Source organism: Schistocerca gregaria, chromosome X (assembly GCF_023897955.1).
Source record: "Schistocerca gregaria isolate iqSchGreg1 chromosome X, iqSchGreg1.2, whole genome shotgun sequence".
Lineage (NCBI taxonomy): Eukaryota > Metazoa > Arthropoda > Insecta > Orthoptera > Acrididae > Schistocerca > Schistocerca gregaria.
In genome coordinates, this window is record NC_064931.1 from 638,870,455 (window position 1) to 638,893,996 (window position 23,542).

At 35.8% G+C, this 23,542-nt stretch overlaps 1 protein-coding gene across 3 annotated transcripts in view; it reads right to left on the reverse strand.

Moving 5' to 3' along the window:
• Nucleotides 1–6,660: 6,660 nt before the first annotated feature.
• LOC126298445 (oxysterol-binding protein-related protein 8) overlaps nucleotides 6,661–23,542 on the reverse strand; it is a 205,690-nt gene continuing 188,808 nt past the window's right edge. For 2 of the 3 annotated variants that reach the window (XM_049989775.1, XM_049989774.1), the window contains 4 exons: nucleotides 20,878–20,982; nucleotides 14,730–14,891; nucleotides 13,446–13,621; nucleotides 6,661–8,033 (listed from right to left, as the gene is read on the reverse strand). In XM_049989775.1, coding sequence (XP_049845732.1) covers nucleotides 7,811–8,033; nucleotides 13,446–13,621; nucleotides 14,730–14,891; nucleotides 20,878–20,982 — 666 coding nt within the window. In that variant the 3' untranslated portion in view covers nucleotides 6,661–7,810. The remainder of the gene's footprint in view (nucleotides 8,034–13,445; nucleotides 13,622–14,729; nucleotides 14,892–20,877; nucleotides 20,983–23,542) is intronic. The other variant, XM_049989773.1, reaches the window with a different exon arrangement.

Consider the following 23,542-nt stretch of genomic DNA (forward strand, 5'->3'; position numbering starts at 1 on the left):
ACCAATCGGCATTCAAAAGTAAGTTAAGGGAATTCCTGAATGACAACTCCTTCTACTCCATAGATAAATTTTTAGACATAGGCTAAAGAAATACAGTAAGTATTAACAATTGTACCGTATATAAGACTAACAAAGATTATTTGGGATAAATGAATCTTTTGTACTTTGACACGTTCCACATCATTACGAAAGAATCGTGTTCATGATCCATGGAACAAGTAATATAACTAACTAACTAACTAACTAGCTAATCAAACAAATTCACTGTAGGGCTACAAAGGTGGATACTTTCAGTATTTTGATTATTTCTTTGTATGTATCTGACATCTACAATTATTGCCTCTTATAATATCCATTGTCTGTATGAAACATCCACTGGTACCCACACCATCAAACAGTGTTCTTTCCTTCAGTTCCTTAGATCAATCAGCTGCTGTGGTAGTCCAAAGACATGGTAACTTCTATGTAAACTAGCTTCTGGGTTCCAGTTACAACCTGGCTCACAGTTTTTACATGACAGGAACTTTCATAACAGTACATACACTGGTACAGATTCAAATATTCATTCTGGGGACCATAATCTTTAGCTGACCTCTACGTACCCCATAAATCTGTCATAGAAATCAGGTCCCAGCTAGATTTTCTACAGGAACAAATAACAAGGTGAAATCTGGGACATTCCAGCTTTCATTTCATGGTGAAAGCAATTTTTAAACTGTGGTGTAGTTTAGCTGTTAGCATATATTTTACAGGTCAATCTACATATCTCAAACTGAAGTGGTTTAGATACATTTCTTTAACTGTATAGTTTGTCACTGTAGATGTAATGTAATGTGAGTTGTATGTATACACACACTCTATTAACCGTACAAGTCAAGTTTTATTTCCACATACTGTGCAAACGACAAGTCCAGTATCATATGATTTCTAAACAATAGAGTAATTAATGTTAGTTATATATCAGCCAGTCTCTAATTCAGAGCCATTACAGAGTTTTTAATTTGAAGTCTCCTATTTACGGCAATGACCTAACCAACTGTTTTCACGCAACTTAGCATTATCAAGGCAATATTACAGAATACAAACAGGAATTAATTCAACTGTTTAATCTGCAGTACAAACACAAAATACAGCATAAATTTATTTTCTTCATGAACATTTTTAAGTACACTGTTTCATTTGTTCAAATCAACATTTCACATCAAGTTTACTTAACAATATGAAGACACAAAAATAAGGCATATTATTAAATTAAAAACTTGTGAAAGAACTTGCAAGTAATAGACAATAATAAATATTAATGAGCCATTCTAGAATACTGCACTTCTGAAAGTTATGTGGTCATTCTAAACACATTGAACTGTACAGGAGGCACTTCAGGTAAGTATATTGTATCAACTGTGTTCATTAGTTTGCTGTTCAAACACAGTATGAACCTCAAGAATGAATCAACAGGAACAATAAACTTCTCAGTGTGTTATTTCAATATATGTGAAACATTAAACTTTTGTGTATATTCACTGAATGTGTGAGGATTGTTGCCACTGTTTCAATTCTATGAATAATCAAATACAAATGCTACAAAATAAAATTTTATAACAAGCTACCAATTAATACAGAAGGCTGTGTATGGAACTATGGTCTGGAATCCACATATAACCTGCTGATCTACATAAAGAATTTTGATTTTAACTGCACAAGAGCACATTTGCTATTAATGGTGTTTGTAATTTTTAGGCAAACATAATAAATTAACACATAAGACACTGTAAAAACCTACAGAAAAGATTGAAAGAAATATGAAGGATCACTGTTTTGTAAAATAAACAATTGTTGAAGCCTTTTTAATGAGAAATGATGGGGGAGCATAGATAAAAAGTGACCAAGACTAGTATGATGCTTTTCATTAATACATATGTTCTCCACCTTTATTATATTTTCCTTTGCATGAACACCATCCACCAAAAATTTCACTGCGAAGACAGTGCGACAGACAATGTTTTAGTAAAAAGATAAAACTTCCACATAATTTTGTCTCCACTTGGAAGAAGAAGCAAACAAGTTATACAATGAACGCAGCTCTGTTTTACAAATATTTTAGTGCTCTACTGATCTTGATCTCACAACCAGTTCTATTCTGATACTGACTTTTGCTTAGCAGCAGATCCTAATCTCCCTGATCAGTGCCTACATATCTGATGAGAAAGAATTTTCATATCATATTTGAAAACAAAATCAACTCTTACTTTAATACAATGAGCTAATTCAAATAACATATCTTAACACACAAAACTGACATGTTAACAAATTAGTACAAGGACTTTCCAAAATAAATTTTTTGCAATGAATATGTGTCATCACACATATTCACAAAAATATGCACAAGTACAAGCCTGTATATAGAAGTGCTAGGGACTCTATGAGGGAAATTGTGTGTTCATGTACTTCCCAGATTTTATTTTATTTTGTACAATCACCCTACATAAAGATAAGCTAGCAACTGGTATCTTATTTGAGTTTCCCCAAATGGAGTATTTCATCTCATGAAGAATAAAAAATAAAACTGAGGTAGTTAATCACAGTCAATTTGAGAATAACTAATTAACCCCATGTGTTGAGTCCCTAAATAGATTTCTTGGTGTAATACATAATGATTACATCAACAAATGTTATCATCAGATATCGGTGACCTCCATAAAGGGCAGATAAAAAAAATAATTCTTTGTTGAGATATCATAATAGTATACTCTTGATAGCAAATTTTCTGAGAGTACTTGGAATAATGTATGTAGAAAATAAGTGATAGAAAATCTGGTTCTTCTTATATCAAAGGCTAACAATGCTAATGAGCATCTTCTTATGAATTTCGGTATAATATTGTACTTCCTATTAAATATAAGGTGGATCAGACATATGAATGTCACAGCAACCAGACACCTAAAGAATATTTACGATAAAGGGAGATGAACTGAGAAGGAGTGGGAGCAATGGAAAAACCACAGCAAAAATTACCAATTTGAATGGACAACCAAATTCAGAACAAAATATTAACGCCTCTCTGAATAATTATTAATGAAATGTATGTATGTCAATGACTCAGCAAAAATTCTTAATTTTTTATCCATTTGCTTTCAAAGACATATTATTACCAACTTTAATTCCCATAATTATTACAATTTTCACCTCTTAATGGCCTCAGATAATCAGGAGAAATAGATAAATTTGGAACCCTCTCAAATGTTTATGTTCCATAATTTAATTGGCTGGAGGTAGAAGATCAAATGTGATGTGAATATTGCTCCCATCATTTAAATCATAAGATTTTAAGTGTGTACCCCTAAGCGGTTTCATGAAGCAATACATTAACAGACAAAATCTATGAAATATGTAACAAATGAAGAGTTCAAGTGTCAACTCTCTTGAGTAATCATCCTGTTGTTGTAAGTTGGGTTTATTGTGAATCATACATACAGAGGTAACTGAAGTACAGAACAGTCCCATATCAGAAACTATTGTACATTTAGTGGTTTAAATGTAACTACTACCCCCCCCCCCCTCCCCACCACACCCACCCATGTTAAGAAGTGATTTGTGAGATCACTGATCACTGATGTTCCCAAGTCAATCAGCTCAATGTGTCTCAAAATTTAACAACTACTGTAATTTACTACATTGAACAGTATATAAAAAAGCTGTCTTGTGTAGTTCCATATCAACACAAAAGAAAATTAAGACAAACAATTTTAAATCTAATTTTAAAATTCTATAATTATTTGATACTGGTATTATTTTACGGTTGCAAGAATGTAGGCAGGAGGACTCCAAAAATGCACACTACAAAGTTCAAAAGCAAGTGAAATAAAAATGCAAAATAAACTCTCAGGGAATAACAGTCTATGTAACACAGTCTTGTACAATACAAAGTGTAATTGGTTTCATTATTATTTGTTATTTGTCAAAAACTTTCCACAACAGACAAGAGTTCCCAATTATATGAACACAGTGAAAATCATAGCCAATCATAGGGAGTACAGGAAAGTAGCTGCACAAAACTGCATGTGTGCAAGTCAAATTTATTATTTTGGATATCATCAGTTACAACTAAACAATAGTTTTTTCTGTGCTGAATGTGTCATTGTTTGCTGAGAAATATATTAACAAGATTTTGGTCTCATTTATAATCCCCTCATCTCCCCCTAAAATGTAATAATAAAAACATCACCATCATTTGTTTCTTTTTCAAAATACAATTCCACTTTATTCCACAATTATATGTCCAGGCTGTGTGACTTAAGATTTATTTTCCCACAAAGAACATTTGTAATATGATCAAGCACTTTTTTTCCAATCATCCAGTTGCACTAATGTTCGATTTCTTTAAGTGTGTACACCTGAGAAGAGGTCTGAAATTTCAGAAATTATTTACAAGTCACTATGTATCCTACGAATGATTCCTTTTGGTGACCTGAAACATTTTAAAGCTTTTCCACAAATGCTAAGCATGGTTTATTTGGGGTATATCCATTTGGAATAGCAGTTAACTATGCTATTCTGTAGTTACAACATAAAAATTTTCTCTTTAAGAGGTTTGTAACAGTGTCCATATTCAGTGATATATCATGCTAACACAGGTGTCATCTTAGGAGATATCTGCTTATGAAATAATTAAAAAACTTATAAGACCGGATTAAGAACTGTGTAGTTTAATGCTTGTAAGCCAGAGTAGGTAATAGTTAACTTTAGAAAACTCAGAGTATTTGTTTAAATATATATACAAAGACAACTGTTCTCTGAACTGCTGTGATATAATTTTGTTTCACTGCCATTATGGGAACTCAGTTTTTAGTCATATGTGAGAGCACTGACTATGGGTCCAATATTATCACAAATTTTTGTGTTGAGACAGTTTTAACAACACAATCTACATTTAAAGAAAGACTGATAGTAAATTTCCCTGTCTTTTCCAAGGCAATGCTTCTGACACATTTCAGTTTCACAACAGTCACTTCTAGAATTTACCCTTCTTTTGTTTTGTGTGTGTGTGTGTGTGTGTGTGTGTGTGTGTGTGTGTGTGTGTGTGTGTGTGTGTGTGTGTGTGTGTGTGTGTGTGTGTGGGGGGGGGGGGGGGGGGGGGGGGGGGGGGAAAGCCAGGTGCTTTTTAACTGTTTATTAGAATTCGTCTTTTCTACATCTTGCTGTTTAAGTAAAATGCATGTTACCATTCTTTACGCCATGCTTTCCATCTACTGACCTACAGTTTTAAATTGATATCATCACAACAGTTTTCTTTATTTATTGCATCAGCAGTAGCGTATACATGCACATCTTTTGGATTATTTGTTAATCATACTTCATGAAACTTCTGTACGTTTATTATTATTGTAGAGAATGTCGTGTCAAACAACGTGTTAGTAATTATTTTCAGAATTCTCTTTTCTGTTTGTAGGCCAACTAAAGTTATAATGATGCACTAATCTTGCTTCAGATTGAAATTCGAGCAATGTGGAGAATGCAATTTTGTGCTTATTTTTCGAGTGAATGTTATGTACAGTTCATGACTTCATGGCTTACCTATAGGAGTGTCCATATCTTAAAAACAAAAAAAAGTTGTTCATGGTCATTACAGAATATAAAAAAGTGACATCATATGCTTTTAATTTGTGTACTATAAATATTATTTAGTAATTCACTGGATCACTGAAATTAACTGGTAATATTCAAATGGCAAAACAATATAAATGTTCATTCTCTCTACAGTCGTCTGAACAACATTCTACAATCTTTAATCTGTTACCCTTGTCAGAACAGCTTCCACAACTTTTTTCAGAGAAACCCCATGGCAGTTTTAAAATTAACAGCTAAACTTCATGATCAAAGGAATATTTCTCAACCTGTTGTACCCTAGCCTCTTTCCCCCCATGAACAAAGGTATAATTCTCGTATCTGCTATAAATGAGCTGCTTCTCCCCACATTGTCCGATTTCACTGGATACCAATCAATAAGTTTGTCTCCTTGTGTCCTACTGTATTCACTATCAAACAAGTAATGTTTCAGTGCATATTGATTCACAGTCTACCCACACCAACCATTGTGTGTACCTTATGTACAATTTCAGATAGGCCAGCGTACAGTTCTTAATGACTTACCATAAAATGTAGAAGACAAATGTTTAAATAGAGGTATCATCTGTTCCTTGCAGTCTCTATTATAACAATAATGATTAAAAAGCTTCTGAAGCAACACAGTTTCTGGTAGAATAAAGAAAAATATGTGAACTTGCTATGCTTCCAGGATTTTTCAAATGAAAGTCAGTGAAACCTATTTCTGCTGCTAGCTATCTACTTCTGATATATGAAATACTAATTGCTACATCTAATGCAAAAAGTTTTCTAAGCATTAACTCAACTGTTTTCAGACAAAGGATACACTGTACAGTCGCTGATAAAATACACCTCATGATTAACATCTAGGTTTTTTGTGGTTTCTCTTGGGTTAATACAGCAGGCATTAACGCTGTCATCTCAAATATGTAACAAGCACAAAACAACAAGGTCCAGCATTTGTTTAACTTTATATTACAGACTGACAGGTGGCAACAGCACTAGTCCCATTTGACAGGATAAGCAAAGTTACAGGACGTGAAGTACAAGATTACAGGATACGAAATAAAGGATGCCTTGTGCTTCTGTCATTCAGCAATTACATCTCAGAAGTTTTAAAACATCCTACACCCTTACTTGCACAAGACTTCATGTATTTCAAAACACTGAATCATTACACACATATATAATGTATGTGCACATAGCACCATTTACAACAATTTTTCCTCACAACTTTCTCGCAGCAAGGTAAGACCGAGAAAAAACTAAGATCTGGCTACATAAACAGCAACAAAATAATCACTACAGTGACATCACTGGACTGTAAAAGTAAAATATTAGAGCAAGCACTAGTTAGGTCTAGCTGAATATGACATGAGAAAATAGCTGCCGAGCATAGTTTACTAAACAAAATAATAAGAACTATGTAAATATAATACAACAGTGCAATACAGTAAATTTCATCACAGCTTTCTCTCTCTCTCTCTCTCTCTCTCTCTCTCTCTCTCTCTCTCTCTCTCTCTCTCTCTCTCTCACAAACACACACACACACACACACACACACACACACACACACACACACACACAAAGACAGAGAGAGAGAGAGAGAGAGAGAGAGAGAGAGAGAGAGAGAGAGAGAGAGAGAGAGAGAGAGAGAGGGGGGGGGGGGGGGGGGGGAGGAAGCACATCACATTTCAGTTTCACTCACTTTACAATGACACATAAGCAAGATGCTTGTTTACTTTCTTTCCACCAAATTTTAAAAGAACACATGTCTGATCATCCATGCCCCTAGACAGACTAGGCTCAATATTTACCACTCTTTCATACAAACACAGAAACGAAATATTATCTACAACATCTGAACAATCTACATCTGAACAATCTAAGTTCGCTGGGAAACAGCTGCACAACAGTCACAGCACATTTTAAATAAAATGTGAGGTACCAGAACATAACTTACATTATCAGCTCAATTTACAGTGACAGTATTACAAAAGTTTACAAATGTTTTGTGGAACATACATGCCATTCAATCTCTCTCTCAATTTTAAATGCAACTAAAACAGTTCACTATTATGATCAAAGATGCCATTTTGAAACCAAACAAAATATATCACAGAGGGTTGTTTTTTCTTCTATAGCTGTCACAGTAGGTGCACAGCTGTGTTAAGCATATGCTCACACAGATATGTCACCCAATAGTAAATTACTTCCACTGAACTATGTAAGAGAAAATAATTGTTATGAAGGACTGAATCACAATAAGTAAAACAGCTGCACGGTATAACTGCCTGTTAAAATTAAGTTGTCTCTCCTTCTCTTGCTCCCTTTGTAGCTTCCCCAACTGCTCTAGATTATGCTGAATGCGAGATAACCTTTCGTGCTGTTCTTGAAGATGTGACTGCATTACAGCAAGGCTTTCTTTCACTCTACAAAAACAGAAAGTAAAGCAGTTTCTGTTAACAACACAGATTCAAAGACAGAGTAAAGAGCTTGTAAGTGTAGTAGTTTCACACAAATGTATATATGACTGCAATGACCTTTGCACATGTAAACAATTTATCAAATTTCAACTATCAATTTACATCTTTAATCACTAACTTAATCAGTAATTAACTTAGTATTTTATTAAATAATAAAGCAATAATGAGTGAGGCTTAAATATACTTACATATATTTTATTAAATAATCCCCCTCCCCAACCATGTCAATGATTAGTGACCTAAGACAATATCTTTAATTCCAGGTGTACTTCATGGAAGATATCATGACAGCTTGACACTACATAAAAATGAAGGAAGGAATATTAGGGTTTCGTGTCCTGTTGATGATCATGTTATTAGAGATGGAGCACAAACCTGAACTGGTGAAATATGGGGAAGAGACATGGCTGTTAGATATCATGTTAAAGCTCTAAAACATTGTTCTATAATTTTAAACAACAATGGTAGCTGCCCCTTTGTCTTAGCTATAGAATAAATGGTTAAAACATTGTGGACAATGCCCAAGCAGGAAGCTGACGGCAGTAGTTGACAATGTGGATGGCACCTGAGCCTGGCTCCTGTTGTTATACATATAAGTTCATGTCTGCCATTGTGCTTTGTGCTCTCTGTTCCCAGGGTGTGCAAGGAACACTGACTGCAATCTGCTAGCACTTAGTTACCAGATTCTGAACCATTTGTAGTTCACGACTGCACTTTGTACACTGGCGTCTGTATTGTGTCCCATACTACTTTTGGCAGTACTTGTGCAATTTCTCGGTCCCTGTACATACACTGCTGCAGCTTTGAGTTGGTGAAATTTGATTCACTGTGATGTTTTCAATATCCTCGAAGAAAAGATGCAAGATAGCAGATGAGAGATATGGATGGTGTATAGCTGACTAGCACCCTCCCATGCACACTTTCCAGGTTATTTCCTGCATGACTGCATAACTTGACACAATTTCTATACTAATAGGAACAAATATGGTACACTGATAATTACTACTATGGAACTGTCAAATCATAACTGAATAAAACAAACTTTTAGTGCAATACGTGTTTCACTTTTATTCCTTGAAAGGCATCTTGTGTGGCCTGGAAAATGTACATATTTTTGTTTATCCAATTTAGTTAAATTTGGAATTTTGTATGTATATGTAGGTTATAAACAGTTTTGCCACTTTTTGAATGTTATGTGGTGTAGTAGTAATTTAAGGTTCTACTTACAGATTTTGTGGATGCTGATCTAGAGGTTGCATTCTTGTCCATTTGTTACAGCTGTTGTTATTCTGATAACTGCTATTTGGAATTTTGGTTTCACACGTCACAGCACTAGGAATTAAACACTCATTCTGATGTTATGTTTTGAATGGTGTTGTCAATTGTTGAATGTTATTGCCAATTATTGAATATGTGTGTAGGGGGGGGAAGGGGGGAGAAGGGGGAAGGGGGAGAGGGGGAAGGGGGAGAGGGGGAGGGGGAGAGGGGGAAGGGGGAGAGGGGGAGGGGGAGAGAGAGAGAGAGAGAGAGAGAGAGAGAGAGAGAGAGAATATGTATTTGTTTTAATATGACTGCATGTTCAAATGAAATTTTTTTATCTCATCATTTCTTTTATTAAGTTCAGTAGATAGTCTGTACTGATGTCAGTCTGGTCATTTATCACATGTTCATTCTCAGCAATGACTTTCTGGGTGTGGTAGTTTTCCTGCGTTTACTTAAGGTTGTTTATTATGGTTCTTTTCATATCCTGTTCCATGTTTGTAGGATGTTGGTTGTGGTGTTCTATTTTGTGCTCTGCAAATGTGCAATAGTTTGTTTCATACTTCCAACACCTAATGTGTTCTTTGTACCACATTTTAAAATTCCTGTGTGTCATGCTTATGTATACTGCATCACAACACTGACATTCATGTTTGTATACTCCTGCTCCCTGGAATTTGTCTCTCTTGGTAGTTGGTTGGCTTATGAAGCTGTGTGTCATACCAATTGTTCCTAGCTATTTGTGTGATTTTACTCATATCCTTTTCATAGTGGAATCCTTTTTATCCTATATAACATGTGTCTTCATGCTGCAAGCTTCCTAAGCAAACCACCAGTCAAGAGGGACAAATTCCAGAGAGCAGGAATGCACAAACTTTAATGTAAAAGTGGTGATGCAGTATACACAGGCAGGATACTCAGGAATTTTGAAACACTATACAAAGAATACATTAGATATTGGAAGTACGAAACAAACCATTCCACATTTTCAGAGCACTTAAAACACCACAACCAACATCCTACAAACATGAAACAAGAAATGAAGAAACTCACAATAAACACCCAAGTCAAATGACTTAAACAAATGCAGGAAAACTATAAAATCCAGAAAGTCATCGCTGGAAACATTCATTTGATAAATGGCCAGATACACATCAATACAGATGCTCTACTGGACTTAATAAAAGAAATGATAAGATAAAAAAATTCCATTTGTACATGCAGTCATATTATAACAAATACATATGTGCTCTCTCTCTCTCTCTCTCTCTCTCTCTCTCTCTCTCTCTCTCTCTCTCTCTCTCTCTCTCTGTGTGTGTGTGTGTGTGTGTGTGTGTGTGTGTGTGTGTGTGTGTGTGTGTGTGTGTGTGTGTGTGTGTGTGTGTGTGTGTGTGTGTCTCTGACACACACAGACCATAGACAGATGCCACAAAAACGCATTCAATAGTTGGCAATAACACTGACAGTTTGCAACACCATTCAAAACATAACACCAAAATTTGTGTTCAAATTCTAGTGCTGTGGCACGTGAAAACAAAATTCCAAATGGAAGTTATCAGAGGAACAACAGCTGTAACAAAAGAACAAGAACACAACATCTAAATCAACATCCACAAAATCTGTAAGTAGGGTTTAAAATTATTACTACATCATAGCAAAACAAAAAGTGCCCAAGCTATTGATACCCTATTTACACAATGTTCCAAATGTAAGCCACCTTATTATGAAAAGAATTGATTGCTGCTCATGACAGTCACATCAAAAAGACTGCTATACATATAAGCTTTTGGCCAAATGGTCTTTTTCTAAAGTAGAAAAAACACACACACACACCTCTGTTTCTGGCCTTCAAGACTTGATTTTGTCAAATGTAAACAGAATAGTATAAACAAAAATTTGTATGTATTTTAGGCCAGTGAAGATGTCTTACACTGAATAAAGGTGAGAAGCATATGGCACAATAATTCTGTTTTATTCAGCTGTAATTAAATAGTCCCAAAGTAATAATTATCAACATACCACAATATAAAATGCAACTGACAACAACAGCACTAAAAAAGTTGAAGATGAAATAAGTTGAAAACCGAAATGGTGGACTGCAATAGAAATTTAATACATTTATTTACTTTCACAGTAATAATTCATTTGTGTCTTGTGAACAAGCCAAAAATCTTGACTACTCGCCAAAGGGTACATGCTTCCTAATCCATTTCTTGCTGCCTTTATGAGCTGTGATAGATTCAAAAAGGTAAAAGGAAGGAAGATTAGGGTTTAATGTCATGTTGATGGTAAAGTTATTAGGGATGGAGCACAATCTTGGATGGGGCAAGGGAACTGACTATGCACTTTAAAAAGGAACCAGCCCAGCACTTGCCTCAATGGATTTTGGGAATCCACAGGCAACCTAAATGTGGATGGTTGGATGGGGTCTTGAACCACTGTAGCCCTGAACATGAGTTTAGAGTCTTACAACTGCAACACCTGACCTTGTAAAACAAAACAATTTTATCCACCTTGCATGTCAACAACAACGACGACAAATGTATTCCTCATAACTGGCCTGACAAATATATTCCTCATAATTAGTCTAACTGAGACCCACTTTTAAAAATCAGCTCATTTTTCATCACTTGAATTCTGTGTTTTTTTGCTCCACTTGTTCTCTATGGGTACTTAACAGCTGATTACGGTAACATTTTTATTGAGAACACACTTTTTCGGGTGTGCAAGACCCAAGTATGGTACACAACTGTTTGTTGTTTGTAATACTTTGACTGGGTAGATACCGGGAAAGGAGGCACAGCGGCGAAGTATTATGGCACTTGATGGTTCTCCCAATTTTTGTGATGACCATCACTAATGCATTTTTGTTTCATAAGAGGAGACAACACATTCATAAGAGAAACAATGTAACTATGCCATGTCTCTTGTGGAGTTACTGAGTTTTTGTGTTGCATAACAACATACAAGCAACACCAAGAAATGATTTCCCCAGCAGGTACTGGCATCAGCAGATTTATTTTTGAAAAACCAGAGATATACTAAAATAAAATCACACTCGACATGTCTGCAAAGTGTGTGCCGATGTCAAGAGGAGTAAGAAAAGAAAAAAAGAGGAGTAAATAAATGGCATTATGATGTTCAAATTGTGATGTACTACTTGTATGCCTGAATGTTACAAAACATACCATACTACAAAACTACAATTTTTGAAAAATTGTGGTAAAGTCGGCAGTCTAGTTTCTCCTATCCGAAGCGTCTGACGTCAGTCTCAGTTGTGTTTAACAGATCACTACGGATGAAGTTCAGACTTCTTGGGAAACAGTACGTTACATTTTCCTTCTCAAATTAAAATTAGTATTTTTTAAGACCTGCAGGGTAAATACAATGACTGTAAAATCAAAATGAATGAACTTGAAACAAAATTTTAATGGATTTGTCTTTTGAGGTGTATTACAATAGTTGCAGAGTTATATAGCAAATAATGTAGCAGTTTTCATGTGGTGCTCCAGATCAAATACATTCTATAAGAAACTCTCATGACACCATTAGATACCTTCATAGTTCTCACATTATATGCATTTCGTAAAGACAGGTCTGAGGAATCAGTGGCACAAAGTTAATCATAAACACAATTTCATAATTTCATCTGTTAGTGAAATCTCTGGGCAAACTTAAGCTAAACTAGTGCAATCAACTCTGAAGAATATTCCTTTGATGATGATGATGATGATGATGATGATGATGACAATAATAATAACAATAACAATAATAATAATAATAATAATAATAATAATAATAATATCACCATAACTATCATCATGGGTCCTTCAATTATTTTGTACTATGATGTAGACAAATTATTTGTACAGAAGTATGGGATGCATTAAACCAAATACAGTCCCCATTAAAGGTAATTTATAACTCTTCAAATAATGATCATTAAATAGAATATGCCACTGTTACGAGGCCTCCACCATTGTTACATCAGTTCAATGAAGAATTGAAGCATTTTCACTCATCCAGTCACACGCACACACCTTCGCCCCCTCATACAAACACAAACTATTCGTATGTCAAGCATAGTAAAAAACATACCTTGCAGACCCACAAGAACTACTTTTATGCCTTTCAGTGTGGCTGGAATCACTGTGGAATTCTGGGGATGAGCTTCCACTGTTCCTGTCAACTGGACTCACTTGCGTAGAAAGCTGGTGCTTCGATGACTTTATTACTGTTACAGATGAGCGTGATTCTGTTTGACGAAGTGTATTCTGGAAGTAAAAACGCATGCATTAACACTTTATAAAATCAATCACAACTAACTGTTTATCTGAAAGAAAGAGAGAAAAAAAAAGGTTTTAGTTTTTAAAAAAATGTACAGCTATATCTGTAGCCTACAAATCTAGTACATATTAACTCACAAAGCAGATGCTGAATTGTCTTATGAGCCTAAGACTGAAATGGGGAGTGTGTCTTTCATACAGAAAGTAGCTGATCTAATTTTCAAAACACCTAATAAGATATTTCACCTTCCTGCATTATAAGCTTTTATCACAAGTGTGATAAATCTAAAATGAGAATGATTAGTACAAGCATTAATTTTTCCTTTATATCACTTATCACCTAGGAACAGAACAGACTGTAATATGATAATGTGATCAGTGACACGAGGAGCTACCAAAAATTTCTTATAATTTGAAGATATTGGCTGCCTCTTATGATGCAACCACTGTACAAGTTGCAGCAAGACACTTTACCAATAAGAATGTGAAGTATAATGAACTGTCTGCATTAAGTTGTCTTTCCCCATTGTACATTACCCATTTCAACACACTCAGGCATCTATCTGACTGACACAGATTCTTTCATAAATGGCATACCACTGATTTCAACCTGCTGAACCCATCAACCCACAAAGCATGTGCAGCTAATCTCCCTCACACACTTGTACACCCCTCTGGAACTGTCTCAATGATAAGCTTAGTACTTCCTGGACCTGTTCCAAAATTTCTAAATAATTTCTTGTTTGGGGGAAAAAAGCACCTTCACTTTACTAAGATTTAAAAATGAGTAATGAACTAAAGGTAATTTATTTCAATATGTTCATGTTTTCTTGATAAGGTGCACAAAGGCAAAACAGTGCTTGCAAGAATTTAATTTGGCAGAGCCAAGAGAAACAGTTGGGTGATCATGGAAGGTCAAGCTGACCAAGCAAAGAAAAACTTTCTTGTTTCTTATCATCACTGACTACTATATTATTAATATATACAATTATATACTTTTGTCTTAGGATCATTATTGTGTATTTCATATAAGTTGAATAATATTGTTTATCAACTTGTATTGGTATGTACATAACTAAGTGGGTGCTGATATTACCTGAGGATCAACACTGACAATGCTGGCAGTACGAATCATTGGTGTCCTATGTCTTGTTTTTGTCTGAATTACATAGCTGTATTCATATTGCAATACATCATTGCGAGGATCCCATGGCCGTAGATCAGCATGTTTGTAAACCCACTGGCCAGATATAATATCCTGAAAAAAAAAAAAATAAATAAATAAATAAAAAAAGAGCTAACATTTTGGCAGAAATTTGAAATAACTGGCATTTATAAAAACCTGAACAATAATCAATCATTCAACAAAAAGTAAGTACCCCAGATGCAGAATCTTGCAATCTTTCACTACAAATGGAGATCTACATGTAAAGGATATCACAAAATCTTGGAAAAAAGAACTCAGCAACAACACTTTATACATTGCAACATGATATTTCTCCTACAGAAACTGACAACTAAATGGAAGAATAGAAGCACCCACCAAAGATAAGTAGAAGCATAAAAGATATTATCACAATCACACATAGGAAACATGCTTTAAGAGGTAGGATAAAAACACAAATTGGGCAAAATTAAAATAGCAATCATCACAGAAACAAGTACTGTGCTTTCCGTTGCAGAAGCTGGGATGGTAGTAATAGTGACGTAAAACTGATAAAGCACAAACAGCATTTATCTGACAACAGATCAAGTCTAAACTGGAGACATAAAATATGTAGAAACACAACACTAGCATAAGCACAACAAGCATAGGAAGAAATTTCATTAACTTCAGACAATAAGTTAGATACGAATTGAGAGCCGCTTCACAATTACAGTGTTACGAAGTGTCAAAAATGAGGAGGGGCCACATTAGTAGAGTAGGAACTGATTTTACTTCTTTTATCACTTTCATTTTCTACTGTTGTAGTCTGCAGTTTTCTTAGCTCAGACAAAAAGAACTTAATGTTTAAGCTTGCTTCGCCCTATTAACCCAGTTCATGCAGTTATACTGAATTAATTTCACTTCCATCACCGATCCACGATCATCGTCCCTGGCTGATTGCAAAGAAACTTTAACAACATAAAACATATTTGAAAACTCCTCCCAGCAATGTAGAAAATACACATGTCATGGTATTTAAGACATTATATTGTTGGAAACCAAAACACAGTCTCTCAGTATGAAGTAAATGAGGACTAACAAACATGAAATGCTGTGTGCCGATTTGTGCACTGATTTGAACAGAGCTCTGTGACAAAAGGGAATACTCTATTAATATAAGAATAAAAAGGGTTTAACTCAGTCAAAATGGTTGAAAAAAGCTTTTTGTGTCAGCAACAAAAGCTTCCCTTCACTACTCGTCACTCTCTCGTAGTACGATTGAATTCTCCATAGCAAGACAACTACATGCTGGACCATGACCCAGTGTATTGATGAAATTCCTCAGGAACTGACACATTAACTGACATATTTATCTCTATTTTCAGTTCACTACCTATAGCAGAAAGTTATTTCTGCTCTGATGTTGTCTCATAACAGAAGTGTCACGGACGTTATAAATCTGAAACATGTGAATATAAAATTGTGTGTTGGACATACTGCAAAGTGAAAGATTCTTTATCTCAAAAGTATATGAAAATCTGCTAAGCACTTTTGGAATTTGAGGGGCTTCTGAACATATCTTCACATTCCATATGTTCCCATTCAAGTCCTCGCTCACAGGCAGCCAGGTGTGCACAGGCTACAGTGGACAGCATGGACAGCCAGGCTGTAGTGTGTGCGACCGCACCACCCTGTCCTTGTGCCTGTGTGAGGAATGAATGCAACAGAGCCATTTGGTAGGTATCCTATACTAGCTGATGTGTGTACCCCAATGCCATTACCTCGTGGAGCAGCAATGGAACAGCCTTATCTGAAGTGCAGGAAACAACACACTAGTTTTTACTTCAGTGGGTTTTAAACATGTCAGTAATAAGAGACACTGAGTACTGTACTCAACTGACAAGGATTAGAGGAAACAGTAGACAGGCCATTTTGATGATATCATTTCAACATTTTCTTGCTCTGAATTAGGAAATGCAGAAAATTTAAATAAGATTGGGTATGAAACATCAGTTACTAAGCATTTTGTTGCTTTGCTCCAAGATAACTTTTTTCAGTGTATCCACAGTGCATTGGTTAAGTGGATGTATACTGAAGTCCAGCAAATATAGGAAATTTCTGTTTGATTTTAAGACACTAAACCATAAAAAATGTCACAGTTTGCTTAAAAATTTCTTTAAAGTGGCATGAGGATCTATAGCCATAGGCAAACTGAACACAATTTGTGTGTCACATGTATACAGGATGAATTTTATTTGTAGATTTTTTTTTGTCTATCATGCTTAGATCCACAAAACCTCTCTCACATTGCTACATGTTCACAGAAGTAAATTGAACTGAAACACACCAGTTGGGAGTTGTATTATCAAAGTTTTGTTTAGGAACACACTAAAATGTTTGTGGCTTCTTTCTAATTATAAGCTATCACCAAGTGGTACATGATACCAACGTTGATGGTGTGTAAAGATGAAAACTGCAAGTTGTACAGAAAGGGTCTTTCTATTGACTGGTACTGTCAAAATGGATTGCATCCCAGTCTTCAGAAACGAAGGTTATGAGTGTTCACAGACACGGAAGTTATATTTTACATAGTATCACAGAAATGATGTCACGAAATTGTCCTAGGAAAATTTCTTTCTATCCACATTATTGCCACTATGGCTCTACACAGCTACTTTGACACTCTGATGTGGAAACTACATTGCATATTCACGTCAGATGTGTTACACAAATATTACAAACCTTTTAAACTGATAGAATTGCCTTTACCACAAAATATACATGAGTAAAAAAAAGTTGAGAATGATGAAAAGTTACATTCAAGGGTACAACGGTGTTCCGAAAAGTAACAACTCCATCCCCCCCTCCCCCCTTCTCTCAATATTGATCAAGGTATTACATGTCAAGCATCTTACTTAGTCACCTTTCGTGCTTCACTGATGCAAGTTGCAACCCTCTGCCAGTACAGGGCTCTGAGTTGTAGCATGCAACTTGGCAGCATGTAACTTAGCTACGTCAGCATGTGACAAACAGCATGCTATAATTGAGTATCTAACTGCAGAAAACTGAAAGCTTGAATTTGAAGAGTTTTTACACATATTGAGCACTCTTTCCTTTAGCATGTCACACACTAGCACTGCAAACAAACAACAATCCCAAGCCTTAGGTTCACTGTCATCAGTCATTCGCCATACAGTCCCGACTTGGCACCATCTGATTTTCATCTGTTTCCAAAATGTAAAGAACACTTGAACACCTTCATGGACTTCACTTTGCACTGATAAAGTGGTGCAAGCAGAGGTGAGGTTGTGGCTGCATCAACAATGTCAAACATTCTACAGTGATAGTACCAATAAACTGGTCTCTCGTTGGGAAAAATTTGTTTGTTGTCAGGGTACTATGTTGAGAAATAAATATGTAGGCAGGAGAATAAAGTCATAGAATGTTAATAATATTTGTTTTCTTTCAAAATCGTTGAGTGTTTACACATAAGAAATTTGGAGGCATTACATTTCAGCACATCTTCATAGATTCTTCTCACTCAGAAAAAGTAAAGAAAATCAGTATTTTGAGTCATTTCAAGTTGAGCTAGAATTTTCAAGTTTGGAAGTACAACAGGAAATTTGGGAACTGTACATGAAATGGATATTATTTTGCTGAAATACCTGAACCAACAAAGTGCCTCTGAACTGGCAGTTATAAAGACTAAATAAGAAAGCTGTCTATGTTAGCATTATTTGTGAAGATGATTATCTATATTTTATCAACAAGGATTTCAAAAGCTTTCTGAAGACTAAAGAAATCATTATCAAGGGCCACTAGTGTGTGAAAAAACAATGTTGTTCCACATATTAACATATTTAAACTTAACTGACTGTATCTAGCTGGTAACAGTGATACCTTCACTTATAGAAACATTCACAAGAGAAACGTGCTAACACACCATAACAGTGCTACAGCAAGACTCACATCTCTCTACAAAAGTTTAAAAAAAAATCACAAGATCACACCTCATCAACATAAAACTTGCTCTTTTTAAGTTATGACAACCATATTGCAAATAACAATAAAACTTGAGCATTTGAAATAAAGCATGAGGGTTTCAAAATTACTGCAATGCAATTTTCAATTGTATAATCAATCTCAGTCTACAGCCAGGAGCTAACTGTGCAGGAAAATCAAATATACACGAATAGAAATCAACATCCTGATATGTGCACTATGAACAACAAAATACAGTGTGGGCTGTAGGATTGTTATGGAGTATTATAACAATTCCTGGCAATACCAGATGTTACTTGTGAACTATGCATGACAGTGATGCTGCTAAAATGGTCAGCGGTACTGAAGACTGACATCATCATCCTCTCATTATGACCTCAAAAAAGAATATCTTGATGGTACAGTCCAAAATCAACATGACTGCCATTATTCATTGATCAAAAATTCATAACTCTTTGATGAAACTTTATGATATTCATTTGATTGATATTTAAGCTTCTGTTCATATACTCATCCTAGATTCCATCAATTTTACCTGCTTAATTTATAATGTTGCTCCATTAAAGGTAATCCATCTCCAGATGGTTACACTAGCCTTTTATCAAGTACGTTTAAGGACCTGTTAACTGATGAGAAGCCAACCTGATAAAATATTCTGTATCAGAAACCCCTACTGTGAAGTTCAGAACAGTGTCAAGATACAAATACTCATTAGTATGGACATTTAGTGTGCAGTCTAAACCCCAACCTTTGCTAAGGACTTATCAGTATTGTTGTCAATAGAGTTATGCATGGTGCAAGTTTTAGCCTGCCCAGCCTGTATCTTGCAGCCTGTAACATACAGGACACAGATGAGACCAGCTGGCTTGCTGGACAGCACAGCTGGGTGCAACCTGGACAGACCGAAGTGCCTTGCCAGTCAGTCGGTTCCTCAGCCCACCAGGCTGCACACCAAGGTTACTCACTGAGCCACTCTGCTGTTCTGTATTTATCTACAAAGCCAGGTCTCCCTTATTGTTATTTTAGTTACCAGGCATCGGCAGGTTGGCACTTGTTTCCAAGAATATCAGAGCTTCCATTCTTTACTGTAGTGCCAGTTTTCCTTTTTTACCTCTAGCCAGTTATAGGTTTTTTTATCATTAGAAGTGTGTGTGTGTGTGTGACAATAACAATTACTGCATATCTTTACTCTGAATAGATTCTTGTAGTTACATTTCTTAATTTTCAAATAAAACAAATCTTGTGTATGTTGCCAAAAATAAAAGCACTGCATTCTTATAGGATGAATTTTTTTTGTAACAACAATTTGAGGATTAATGACTCATCCATAGGAATCACTCTGTAATCATAATCAAAATCATATTTTCTCCTTGTGAGTTTTCGGATGTTGTAAATGGATACAAGCCACCTTGAAAAAGTAATAGCCAAGTCTGCTAGTCCACTGTCTCTGGTGTGCTGGGATCCATTCTGCTTGAAAGCTCACTGGGCCATGAGGGCTAGCCCATGGTCTGTACACACGTGCAGGAACCACAGGCTTGTTGGGCAGAAATCTGTGCCCCCACAACTCTAGCCTCCAAGATCTCTGGACAGTCAATACTATATACACAATATAAAAGAAAGACTGACATATGTTGTGTTTCCACACCTGAAGGCTTAAATTCAATGTGTAAGAGATTATATAACAAATATTTTCTTAACTTCCTGTGACACTTACAGGTCATTCTTCAAAGACAAGTATTCTAAAATTGCACAACTTAACCTACATCCATGTTACATTTGAGCTAACAGCACAAAGTTGTTCATCTGGTGCTAAGTAGAAGATGGCTGTAAGGATATCAGCCAAAATATTGAAAGAAGAAATAATGCTATCCCACATGCACATCTGAAATATTATGGAATATAATAGACAAAAATACTGTTGACAATTATATTCAGAAGTGTGTGACAAATTTGTCCCACCTTGCAGTACCACCTCCATTCAGAAACTGTAACAATGCTGTAATTACTTATTAACTAATCCTCACAAAAAAGAAACTCAGGTATAACACTGTTACAAATGCCCAGGTTGTTAAAAGTTCTTTATCTTATGTCCCACCTGCTCAAAATGTTTTGGTATCCATTCAATACCCTTTATCTTACGTTCCTTTGCTGCAGCCCTCTGTGCTTCTTCCAAAACTGTCTTCTCTTCTGTAGCGGCAACCTATAAAATAAATGCAGAGAGATAAGCCCTTTTTTTTGGAATGACCTGTTAAGTTAGATTATAAACAACTCACTGAATTTGGTGTGTGGAAACTAGGATTTGCCCACAGTTATTCAGGGTGTCCCCGAAGGAATGGTCAATATTCAAGAATAGGACAGGAACAATCATTCAAAGCAAAACAGTTTTATGAATCATGTGCTCTGAAATGTATACCCTAAGAGCTATGAGCTCTTGTTTGTCTTCACTACTGCGAAACACACCTCCTCTACTGAAAAAGTGCTCATAGCTCCTGATATACGCATTTTTACTAGACTCCTTCAGTTTGAATGACTGTTACGGTTATATCTCTGAATATGGACCTTTCCAAATGAGACAACTTGTGTATACAGTGTGCGAAGAAGCCACAAATACAAATTAGTAAAACTATTAGGGGAGATAAAAAGAAACGTTTTTGCTATGTGACAAATGTCAGAGGTGCAGTGGTTTTGAAGGACTTGATGCTGGACCTCCCCTAAGCCAATGTTCACAGTAATTTTGGCTGCTGTGTATCCAAAAGGTTGACACTGGAATCTGACCTGCACTACAAGTAAGTCTTCTTGCTAGAAAGTGTAAGTTTCCATTATTGCTAGTAGTGTCTGGAGTTCCACTGTCAATGTTTATTTTATATAGTGTGTACATGATAGTTTCTATTCATGTTAACAGATTCTTGATGACTAATTAGACTCCTATAGTATTAGGTGAGATGCATTTCATTTATGGGGAGGCACGATACCACAGTCTAGCAGCACGGCACCTGTATGTAGAATTAGTTTAAGGACTTGACCAAACCAAACCACATCACATCACATCACATCACATCACATCACATCACATCACATTTCAAAGATTTGATGGCTGTCTTCATGAGATAGGATATCCCTCAGACGACACCGACAGAATAGTGATAGACCTTGCAATGTGAGAACTGTTAAAAATTTGGTATCAACACCAAATTAAAACATCCCTTGCTTGCATGTGTGTTTCATTTGCTGACATGGATGCTTTCACAAGGGAAGGAATAATCAGCAGCCACAATACCCATATCTGGGATTTGGAAAATCCTAAGGCAACTTGTGTTTTCCACAACTAACAGAGATTTACCATAAATGTGTAAGCTAGTATTGTTCACAACTACCTGATTGGTATCTTCTGCCTAACATGCTTGACAGAAGTGAAGTAATACCAGAAATTTTGGCAAATGCCTTGCTAGCAGTCAAGCAATGATTATGACTCCAGCATCACAGTGATCCAATCACACTTTGCCATTGTTGTCGCAGAATATTCAGACAATATTTTCTGCAATTGTTGGACTGGGAGGGGTGGGCCAGTACCATGGACACCACATTCTCCTGTCCTCACTCCTATGGATTTCTTTTGTGAGGGGGTGTGGGGGACAGAGATGAGGTATTTGATGTGAGAGACACTGAAACCCCAGAAGAGCTGGTTGCCTATTTCATTAAAGCTGCAAATATTGTTTGTAAAACACCTGGTTGTTTTGAGCATGTTACATAATCATTAGGATGCAGATGCCAGTTGTGTATCTAAAATTCCATTCATCACTAGCATCGTCATCTCCATGGACCCCAAGCAGCTAAATGGCGCACTTGTGACATTTTTGTTATATAGCGTTTTTCTCTCCCCTAAAAAAAACGTACAGTTGGTGAAAAAATTTGCGAGATCACTCACCTTATTGTTACGCTGAACTGAACAGCTCTACTGTCTCTTTTACCACATGACACAAATGGAGATGATGTGCTGCCAACATATTGTCTACAAGTGCAAAGTCTAAACTGTCCAAGCATTGTCAGACTATGTTAGGTTATATGACAGATTGTATTCATGCTGTTTAATTTCTCTCTTATGTTTGTGTGTTGTGTTCAATAAACTAATGAAAAAATGCTATTTAGTATGCACTGTACTAACACAAATGAATTACAACTTAACATGATAATGTTATGAAAAGGTCTTTTTCAATAAAACAGAGTATCCCAAATTGTCACAAATTAGCAGGATAACACTTTCGGCTTCGAAACAGCTGGTATTTACATTCATTACACATTCACACAGAAACAGCATCATATGAATGACTACCAGTCAAAGTATGCATATGTAGCAGAAGGTGGTAGATACATAACATAATGCAGTTAACGAATCATTCAGTGACACAATTAAGTCAATACAGTTCATAAGCAGAAAAAGCAGGCATTAAAAAGAATACAATTCTGCAAGTTTCTCACCTTTGGTGCAGAATCGAGGTAGCAACAAAATTTATTGCGGAATTGATCATCTTCAGATTTATTTACTGACTGTTGATATGTCTGCTAACTCCTTTTTCACAGACGAGATAAAAATACTGTGTCCAGCAAGATTACAACCCAAAACTAACACAGGCTTCCCCTCGAAGGGCGAACATTTGATCTGTAAGCTAGCATACAACTGTAGCAGACATTGCTCCCCTGTTGTCCTAATGATGGCTGTGACAGAGAATTCACTATTTATAAAGAAAAGTAAGCTGCACTTT